Source organism: Sinocyclocheilus anshuiensis, unplaced genomic scaffold, assembly GCF_001515605.1.
Source record: "Sinocyclocheilus anshuiensis isolate Anshui unplaced genomic scaffold, SAMN03320099.WGS_v1.1 scaffold183, whole genome shotgun sequence".
Lineage (NCBI taxonomy): Eukaryota > Metazoa > Chordata > Actinopteri > Cypriniformes > Cyprinidae > Sinocyclocheilus > Sinocyclocheilus anshuiensis.
In genome coordinates this window covers 214,190-224,770 of record NW_015548309.1, presented here as the reverse complement: position 1 = coordinate 224,770, position 10,581 = coordinate 214,190, and the positions used below count along the sequence as shown (strand labels likewise).

The 10,581-nt window shown below is 36.2% G+C and overlaps 1 protein-coding gene and 1 long non-coding RNA gene across 3 annotated transcripts in view; both read left to right on the top strand.

Moving 5' to 3' along the window:
* The window catches only part of LOC107656211 (stabilin-2-like), a 35,302-nt gene extending 31,176 nt beyond the window's left edge, over nucleotides 1–4,126 (top strand). The window contains exons 59-66 of the mRNA XM_016443977.1: nucleotides 340–473; nucleotides 583–748; nucleotides 832–938; nucleotides 1,046–1,162; nucleotides 2,025–2,174; nucleotides 2,269–2,517; nucleotides 2,829–2,936; nucleotides 3,552–4,126. Coding sequence (XP_016299463.1) covers nucleotides 340–473; nucleotides 583–748; nucleotides 832–938; nucleotides 1,046–1,162; nucleotides 2,025–2,174; nucleotides 2,269–2,517; nucleotides 2,829–2,936; nucleotides 3,552–3,611 — 1,091 coding nt within the window. The 3' untranslated portion in view covers nucleotides 3,612–4,126. The remainder of the gene's footprint in view (nucleotides 1–339; nucleotides 474–582; nucleotides 749–831; nucleotides 939–1,045; nucleotides 1,163–2,024; nucleotides 2,175–2,268; nucleotides 2,518–2,828; nucleotides 2,937–3,551) is intronic.
* An 818-nt stretch (nucleotides 4,127–4,944) lies between these two features.
* LOC107656278 (uncharacterized) lies at nucleotides 4,945–10,057 on the top strand. 2 transcript variants are annotated; one of them, XR_001630548.1, is made up of 5 exons: nucleotides 4,945–5,016; nucleotides 7,256–7,341; nucleotides 9,116–9,185; nucleotides 9,618–9,703; nucleotides 9,880–10,057. It is a non-coding gene; the product is annotated as an uncharacterized LOC107656278 (long non-coding RNA). The 2 variants fall into 2 exon arrangements; XR_001630547.1 differs by lacking the exons at nucleotides 4,945–5,016; nucleotides 7,256–7,341 and having other exon boundaries at nucleotides 8,853–9,185.
* The last annotated feature ends 524 nt before the right edge of the window (nucleotides 10,058–10,581 follow it).

Below are 10,581 nucleotides of genomic sequence, written 5' to 3'. Positions count from 1 at the left end.
TATATATATATGCACCTAGGAAGCTAAATAAGGGGATTTTAAAAAAATACAATTTAATTTATTTAAGATTTATTTTTTTTCTAAAAATATTTGTAATTTATTTATTTAAATTAAATTAAAATTAAATCTAATTAAATTAGAATTGTTTTAAATTAAAAAAATAATAATACCTCTTTAGTACTGCATAAAATATTTTAAATCAATATTTCTTGTATGCCATATTGCTTATCGCAACCCATTCTGGGATTTTTTTTCTTGACAGAGTACATGCAGGGTTGCTTTAGAAAATGTTGTCTAGGTAGGCAGTTCACTAGGCTAAATATTTTTTTTTTCTTTTAGATAAAACATTGGGAGTTTTTCATTATCGCTCATCAAAGGGAACATACAAACTCAACTATACAATGGCGCAGGAGGCCTGCAAAGAAACAGAAGGCACTATCGCTACTTACGCACAGCTGTCCTATGCCCAGCAGGTGGTGCTCTTACAGTAACACTAGCTGTCATACCTCTCATTCTCATGCTCTCATTCAGCTCATTGTCTGAATGTTATCGGGTGTCTTTTCCCTTACGTTTGTCCTGCAGGCTGGTTATAACTTGTGCGCAGCAGGCTGGCTTGACAAAGCGAGGGTAGCGTATCCTATGAGCTTCTCTAACCCTAAATGTGGCTCTGGACACGTGGGGATTGTGGACTATGGTGTCCGCAATAACTTGAGTGAGATGTGGGACACATTCTGTTATAGAGTGAAAGGTAAAAGTCATCATGGGATATATGTGAAGCTGTGTATACAAGCAGGGGGAATTTTTTGTTTAGACGGTTTGTGTGTGTTTCAGATGTGAAGTGTGAGTGTAAAACTGGCTACATTGGTGACGGATACTCCTGTACAGGAAACTTGCTGCAGGTTCTCTCAGCTAGACCAACCCTGTCTAACTTCCTGGCCGTGAGTAGAGCTTGTTTGTTTGATTGTTTGTTTTTTGTTAAAGCATTGAAATGATTTTATGGACATGGTGAACCTTCTATGAACCTTCTTTGTCTTTTTTTTTTTAGCAAATCCTGAATTACTCAACTTCAGCATCAGGAAAGGAGTTTGTGAATCGCCTAAGTAACATCACTATCCAGTCCACTCTCTTTGTACCTGATAATGATGGTCTCTTTAGCAATCAGGTGATTTCCACATACACCTTTTATACTTTTAAATGTTGCTGCCATTTTGTTTAAAGTATTTTTAAATATATTTTGTAATATTTTTAAAAGTGTTTTTTTTTTTTTTTTCACTTTTAATCTCAGAGTAACACCACTGATGCATGACTTGTACAACAGTGGTCAGATTTTGAAAGTCTTTCAGCTCATAATTATATTTTATAGATAAAAATATTTGGTGTGATATTATAAAGACAACTTATTGTTAAAATTAAATAATTGGCTTTTATACTGTCACTATGCTAAAGCCAAAGCAAGTTATTAAAATATTATCTTTAAAATATTTACTTTGTATTAAGCTGTCAAAATTTTTTTTTACCAACTGTTAGGGTAATATTAGATACACTACCATTCAAAAGTTTTAAAAAGTTGAAATTAATTAAACAGTATTGCTGCCTAATATTTTTGTAGAAGCTGTTTTTTGTCAGGATACTTTGAGTACAACATTCAAAAGAACAGCATTTATCTGAAATAGACTTTTTTTGTCTTTACTGTCACCTTTTATCCATTTTATTTGTCCTTGCTAAATAAAAGTATTAATTTCTTTAAAAAAAAAAGTAATGATCCCAAACTTTTGAACAGTAGTGTACGTATAAAAAGAAATGTTTTAAAATTCAGATTTCTAATTCAGATTTATTTATAAAGCAATTTTCACAATAAATACTGAATCATTCCAAAGCAGTATATTAAAAAAAATTGTATTGAACACTTCATAAATACTGTAAGTAAACACATTAACAGTACTAAAAAATAAACTAGGACCCCAGACCCTAGTTTGAAAACCCCTGTAGGCCCCATTGGTTAATGCCCCTTATGTGTTCAACAGACTTTGAGCGGCAGAGACATAGAGCACCACCTACTGGATGGGAGGGCTTTAGTACTGCAGGCTCTTATTAACATCACTCATGTCCGGACACGACTGGGACACAGCCTGACCATCACGGGTGTGCCTGATCTCCAGAACCCTCAAATAATGGTGAGGATGCAGACTTACTTCCATTTATATTAAATAATTTGAGTCACGTGGATAAACGTGTTTAATCTGCTTGTCGTAACTCTCATCTTCATAGACCTCCTTGGGATACATCAACGACCGTTATGTCATAGACTCCGACATTTTGGCATCCAATGGGATCATCCATGTTCTGCAGGGCCCATTGAAAGCACCTCCCCCTCCACCTCCATCCATCCACCCGGCTCATAAGGCTGGGATGGGCATCGGCATCCTGGGGCTCATCATCCTCATCGTAGCAGCTGGATTTGTGGGATACAATTTCTACACACATAAAACAAAGCCATTCCAGTTCCATTATTTCAAGGTAATCCTTGTTTACGCATCTTGTTTGTGTTCGCGTTTCTGTATTAGGGCTGTCAAAGTTCACATTAGTGGATTAAGTTAATTATTTATCAATAATTTATTTATAATTAAAACCTAGGCAGAAAGTTTAATGAAATTATTCTACTGAATGTCATGCACACAAATTGCCAAATGCAAGAATTTCAGAAGTTATTTTGTGTATTAGATTATTTGTGATTAAATAATTTAATCGACTGACAGCCCTATACACTTTCTTTTTTTCTATATGTGGTGTGCGTTTATACATAATCACTTTATTTATTGTATTTTTAGGAGGATGAAGATGTGAACCCATCAGAATCCAGTCCAAACATCAGTAATCCTGTATATGACTCTTTCCCTGCCACAAAAGAACAAACTCCAACGGTCAGCGAGTCAAATGTAAGAGAAGCAGCTTTTTTACCCAGCAAACACACAACGTTCCCCTAACATTCCCATATGGTTCCCATTTGGTTATTTTTTGGGAATCAAAAAAGTTCTCTGTAAGTTCTTTTTTTTTTTTTTACGAAAAACTAACCTTCCCAGAATATATTCTAATGGTTATTTTTAGGCTTAATTTTTATAACCATAAATTAATTTCCCAAAAAATTGCAGGGATGTTTTTGTAATAACCTCACATTTTATTTTTATAACAATAAACTAACCTTCCCAGAACGTTGCAGGGATTGATTTTTATAATAATAAAAAACCTAAATAAACCTAATAACCTGTAAATAATAATAAAAATGTTCTCTAATAGTTTTTTTTTAATAACCTGAAACTAACCTTCCCAGAATATTGCAGGGAAGTTTTTATTTTTATTTTTATTGAAACATTTTGGGGAACCAAAAATTGCTAGCTGGGTAATATTGTTATGGTTGCTTAAATGCTTAGAATTTTTATTATGTCTTACAAGACTTATTTTACATTATACCAACCTTCCTTATAATATTTCCTCAAATGAATGTGTTCAAATTGAAGTACACTAAAGTGGATCTGTTTTGTCTTTTGTAAAAGGAAGAAGACAAGCATCAAGTGATTTCCAGTGGATCCTATGACCTCCTCCAGGACAGCTGAAATCAGCACATCCAGCATAAGCTACGGAATTATTTGAATCCTCTCTGTAGCAGAGCAGTGGGACATTCTGCTGCAGTTCTCTTTGAGAACAGAAGAGGATGCTGTGAACTCCATGTCACGATGACGGGACAGTGGAACACTAGACTGAGAAATCAATCTGAATCTACTGAGGTTGTGTATACATTTTTTTTGGTCAGTCTCACCTATGACTGACCACCTTTTTTTTTCTTTTTTCTTTTTTTGAACGAGTGATTATTTGTATGTGTAAATGTTGTGAATTTGGTTACCAGCAGTCTCTAAATTCTGTTGTACTACAGGCATTAATAAATGCCCAGCATACAATGTTTTAAATAACTGCCCTGCTTAAAGCACAAATAATTAAATAAAAAGAGATTATAAAAATTGTCAAGGTTGTGAGCTCTATATATCTATTTTATGCATAATAAGTCTTTTGGGGTTGCAATCTTTGACACATTTGACACATGCTTAATTATCCAAAGCACCTTAAAAGTACATGCACCTGAAAATAATTTTCTGTTAAACAAAATGATGCGACAATTTTGTGTTCAAATTTCACTCTTGACAAAAGTTGTGCACACTGATTTTTAAAAACTACAAAAGTCATGAATTAAAACCAGAAATTTGAACGAGACACTGTGGAAGAAGATTCCGAGGTAAGAGTACATGATTTAAGAATTGTGGAAAAAAGTGTGGAAACCCTGATCTTGCCAAACTGCACATATCGTTAAATAATTTGGGATGCAACTCGTTTGTTTTGACATTTTCCTTTTATGACAGTACTCCTCACACTTTGCTTTCTTTTTTTCTCTCTCAAAATTCTTAGTGGGAACAAAAAACAAAAGTTTATACCATGGGCATTTGGCTTTGAATTGAGAACATCAGACATTTTATCTTTCTTACCCCATTGGTTGCAAGCATATCTGGATCATTTACTGAAACTACTAAATGTGTGTTGTTATGCTGGCCGAGACTTTGAACAATCATATTTTTGTTTTTAAATTTATGAAATATAAACTTAAGTCCTCTCACCTTTGACCGACCACCTCGGGTTTGTAGTTTCACGTAATTGACCACAAGAGGGAGCTGATGTTCACCAATTATTTACATGCATTTATTCTCATTTAACACAACAAATATGGAGTTTTGCTGGAGTATGAAAATGTTCATGTATTTGTCGCTTGTGCATATAGTAAATGAGCCAAATTGAAGCAACTATGAGTCTGTTGACGCTGTAATACGACATGACACGTTATAAAGTGAAGTGCAGTTTTCCATCCGCTCCACTAGGCGGCAGAAGCACTTTCAGAGACTTCGGATCCTTGACAACATGAACGTGATCAGAAGATGTAGAACCGTCAGAAGACACACAACAGTTCAAATCAATGTGAGTTACTGAAACCCGACAGTGACAGGAAAACAAGCACTACACTCGCGTCTGTGGCTTTTGAATGACGCGTTCACACAACACACGTTTATCGAAATGTGATATTAAAATGTGAAGTTATTAGGGAGTCAGTTAATCGTTTAATAAAATGTAATTTCACTCAACCTAACTGTGTGGACGGAGCTACGAGATACAGTTCCTCGAATTGAGTTTCCAGAAAATAGAACCGAGGCTGTTTGTAAATATATAATCGACGGTAATATTGTTGAAAGAAATGTAATGTCTCAAAGATTTATGAAATTATAAATAGAAAGCATCGTAAACACCATATTCACACTTAAATTATCAAATATCAATATTTACTTGGCAGGCGGAGAAAATGTGTAACTGTACACATGTAAAGTGATTTAAAGGACAAAACGAAAAAACCGTTAAATATATCTTTTAATCAAGCGATGAAGAGCTGGATTTGGTGGGTGTGTTTACGTGCTGTCAAACAGTGTGATTGATTAACGAATCAGACCAATAGGAGTGGAGAACTGCACCGCCTCTCGTTCCGGATTGGTTGTTTTCTTTAAAGGGTGGGGCATATTATTTAACCAATAGCAGCGTGGAAGAGAGGAAAGGTGTGTCAGTTTAACAGGGGCAAGTTCAAGCTCAAACCGGTGCGCTACGTTTGGCTACGGTTTCCGGTTTGAACGACATGTTTCCTGGAAACCGTGTGCAAAGGGGTTTGAGATACATTTTCTCTTGTTTGGTGGGTGTGTCAAAAATGTCAGCTCAATCAGCAGCAACATGTATATAAACCACGCGGTATTAAAGAGACAGCTCGCACAATGTAATTAACATCAAAATAAATTCACAAGAGCAAGTATATTGTTTGCACATGTTTATTTACTTTAAAGGCAAAATAACTGAAATCATAAGAGCACAAGTATAGATCTGGAACTTCTTTAAGTCTGTCTAAATATCATTTAGTAATTGCAATGTCTTCTGGTCCATATCCTTTCCTTAGGAAGGTGTGTTAAATACTGATTAATGTAACATAAAAATACTATACATATTTATATATTTTGCTATTGTATTATGGAGTGACACTTTCATAAACTTTTCTATACCCCTCTGATTATATAATGGTAAATATTACAATATCATAGCACAACAACAGTGATCAGCAATAATGATAAGCCTAATACTCACAATAAAAATAATAAGGTCATATAGATCATAAGACAGTCTTGGAGGTAAGAAGTGGATTAGGCTATCCTTCACCTGTTTGTCTTTTCATCCTGAAATGCGAGGCAAATGCTGGATCACAATAATTAGGAACCACAGTTTTCACAAATCCCTTCACTCGATTGGGATGTTCTCTTTTATTCTGGAGGGCAAGGGCAGTGACTGTACCATCGAGCGTATTTTGCAGTATTAAACACGTATTTATACCGATTTCATCAGGCTCCTGAAAATTCTTCAAAAAGAACACAAAGATTGGCCTTCTCAGCTGCCGTAGTTGTAGCTCTTGCGTCGTCAGAGCAGAGTGTTCAACGCACCACCGTTTCCGTTTAAAAAACTTTTGCACCGTTTTGTCGGGGCTGAACGCAGCCCGGGTCGCACTAAGACTGTTTTCTTCTTTGATCTAAAAGTGGTATCAGAAATCTCAACCAGATATTTTTCTTGTCCACTTTGTAATATTTATTTATTTAACAATAAAATAGCCTTGAAAATGTATCTTAATCCTGTTGCTTTTCATACACGGGTCAAAGCACACACACACACACACACACACATATATAAAAATAAATCAAAATGAATGATTGATATATATATATATACACTTTTATTACCACTTGACAACAAAGTGGCTTGCGTGATAGTTACACGTTAAATTCATGGACTTTGATTTGATAGACAACATATTTAAATATAAAAACAAAATGACTTTACATTTTACTTTAAAGACAACAGGGAAAAAAAGTCTTTTAGTTCAGGTGTATTGAAGTTAGTTTCTGTATATGAATAGAATAGCCTTGAGTGTCATGAAATGTGTCATGTCTTTGAAGTTTGAACTACATATGTCAATCCACTGGTTTTAAATCTTTGTCTATAATATAGTTACATTTTTTTTAAACATCTAAATTATTTAAAAATATAGTATAGTACATATAGTACATATTACATAAAATTAAAGTCTTTGTTTATCTGTGTTTAATTTTGTGATTTATATGTGCTTCCCCTACAGAGTAAGGGATGTGTTTGAACAGAAGCGGAGCTCTGGGACGTGTGGACAGACTTTCACTGTAATGATGGACATCCGCTGATGGACAGGTAAGACTCATAACTTATGTTTGTGTTTTGTTGTGTACTAAACATGTAGGTTACCATCATTTACTTTTTGGAGGCTCACCCCTCTGGAAAGCAAATGATGGTAACCTAAACAGGTGGGGAAGGGACGGCGGAGCTGAAAATTTATACAGCTAAACTCTTATTTTTTTTCTGTCAAGAAGTATAACCCCTGCTGGACATCGTGCCAGGGCTCGGGTGGGACCCGAATCATCCCCACACCTTCATTCACACAACACTCACTCATATCGCAGAGATCTGGCTGGGCTCGAACCAGCAACCTCTGAACCATGAGGCAGCGCTCTAACCTGTGAGCCACAGATCTCTTGTCTGAACATGTGAAGGAACCTATATTTCACTATTCACCTGCATGTGATTTTACAATAAATCAGTCAAAGCTAACAGCTGTCTGAACACACTGAGGTGGGATTTGAACCCATGCCTCAATCACAGCCTTATCAACCGAAAACATGTGCTTAACCACTAACCCACTGTAGCTTTCACCTGGCTTTTGTGGCACTTTGTTGAATATAACGACAACAATTTAAAGTTATCAATAGTGAGACTTGAATTCAGGTCTTCTAGATGAAAGTCCAGTGCTTTATCTACTGAGCCACTGAATCTGTGGAGTGGTTTTGTGTTTTGGATGAGGTTTTATTAAGAACTTTGTTTGAACTAATGAAGAACAATAGTATTTGTGGGATTTGAACCCAGATGTTGGTGAATGAAAGGCAAACACTCATCCACTGAGCCTGTGGCATTTTGCTATTCTTTGATGTTTAGTTTAGCAACTGCATCATGAAATATTTAATAAGCAATAGATGCTCAAGTTTGAAGGCAAGCAATTATCCTCGGTGCCACAGAGTTTGTGACAACAGGGTTTTACTGAGATTTTGACTTTGTTTTACATGATTTGATCTCAGGACTCGCAAGATCAATGTATTAATAAATCAGTCAGAATCAAATGGACAAACACTCATAATTATCTTTAAGAACTCAAACTGATAACCTGATAAACACACAACATGTAAATAACATCATTTGTTAATTTTCTTATTATTATTCTTTATTTTAATAAGAAACATAGGGTCCAACAAACGTGCCGGGAGGTTTCTAGTGGTCCTTAAGGCCTTGATTAGCTGCTTCAGGTGTTTTCAGTCAGTTTGGAGCTAAACTCAGGAAAGTGGCTCAGCAGGAGCAGGATTAAACAGCCCTGTTCCTAATGCAGTTTTACAGATAGTTGCAGATACACGTATTGTCCACAAGGTGGTGCTGTGTGCTGACAAACTGATCTGATCTCATGCATGTGTCTGTTCTATTAATTATTAAAAATAAGTCAAAACATTTCGGTTTAGTCATAATATTAGTCATTAGTTTGTCAGCTGTCATTTTGATACAGGGTTTAATTGGCATTTGTCCAAATCTGTCCTGGTTTCAAATAACCTGTCAATCTTTGCTATAAACGCATGATTAAATCCAAGACTGGCCGGCCACCTTGTCGTTTGTCGTTTTAATTAATGAAAGCTGATAGATGTGTTGACCACACGAGGGAGCAGATGTCTTTGAGTCTGCTCGTAAGTGAAACTGAAGCGCAGTTGTTCCTCCGCTCCACTAGGCGGCGGAAGCGGCTTCACGTTCAGTCTGAGCGCTTCAGATGAGTGACAGAATGACGCTTGTTGTGACAGCATGTGCAGACCGTTTAAAATACAGATCCTGCAGATGACAGCTCTGGGACAGTGTTTTTAATGTCATTAAACAGCATCTATTCCAGCACAAAAACAAACAAAACCGACACCCGCTGCGATAAAGTGCAGGAATCGAGAGTCACTGTAAGTAACTCCACACATGCAGTGCTTTTCTCTTGCACTAACCATTGAAGTACTTACTCTTTGCACTCAAGTCGTTATTTACTTTAATAGCCAAGTATTTCAGTTTTGATGTGTCATTATTTTTTCTGATATGTTGTAGCAGTGCTCCGCTGCCAGTTTTATGTTATGTTATGATTTACGTTATGATGAATTTCATGTTGTTTTTAATGTGTCTCCACGCGGACACTAAAGCACAAACACGCATAGATTTGTTGATGTGTTGTTTTTTGCACCTAAAATCTTGTTTAAATAGGCCACTTGCTATTTGACAACTAAGTATGTATCTTTGTATGTATGTTTTTATGTACGATTATAAATACTAACTTTTAAATGCTGATGGTTTAGATGTACTATATAAAGTAATGTCTGTTTATTTCTATCTTTCCTCTACAGAGTAAGGGATGTGTTTGAACAGAAGCAGAGCTCTGGGACGTGTGGACAGACTTTCACTGTAATGATGGACATCCGCTGATGGACAGGTAAGACTCATAACTTATGTTTGTGTTTTGTTGTGTACTAAACATGTAGGTTACCATCATTTTCTTTTTGGAGGCTCACCCCTCTGGAAAGCAAATGATGGTAACCTAAACAGGTGGGGAAGGGACGGCAGAGCTGGAAATGTATACAGCTAAAATGTTATTTTTTTTCTGTCAAGAAGTATAACCCCTGCTGGACATCGTGCCGGGGCTCGGGGGGGACCCGAATCATCCCCACGCCTTCATTCACACAACACTCACTCATATCGCAGAGATCTGGCTGGGATCGAACCAGCAACCTCTGAACCGTGAGGCAGCGCTCTAACCTGTGAGCCACAGATCTCTTGTCTGAACATATGAAGGAACTGCATGTGGCCACTGATTTTTCAATAAGCCAATTAAAGACTTTCATTAGAAAGCTGAGGTGAGATTCGAACCCGTGTCATGCTCACAGGTTTAGCAGTAGAGTATGTGTGTTTAGCCACTGGCCCAACATGGCTTTTATGGTCAGTGCTGGTGTTTGAGCCACTTCTTTGGTTATACAACACCAAAACAATTAGGATTAACGTGAGCAATAGTGGAATTTGAACTCATCCATGAATACAATGCAAAACTTGATCCACTGTGCCACTGTTTTAATGAGAGTTTTGTTGTATATGATGAAAAGCTTAAACAGTTGTGCAATGTTTCATTTATAAATGGATCACTTCGACTTTTCAGTTTAACTTCAGCAGCTTATCTTGACCCACTGTGTTGAGATGGCAATGCCATTTTAAACGTGAACATTTTGTGAACTAAGCTTAAAGGTTGGTAAAAGCATCTGGTCCCTACTTTTTCTGTGCAACTATTTTTATTATATTTATATTGTAATTATAATTTTA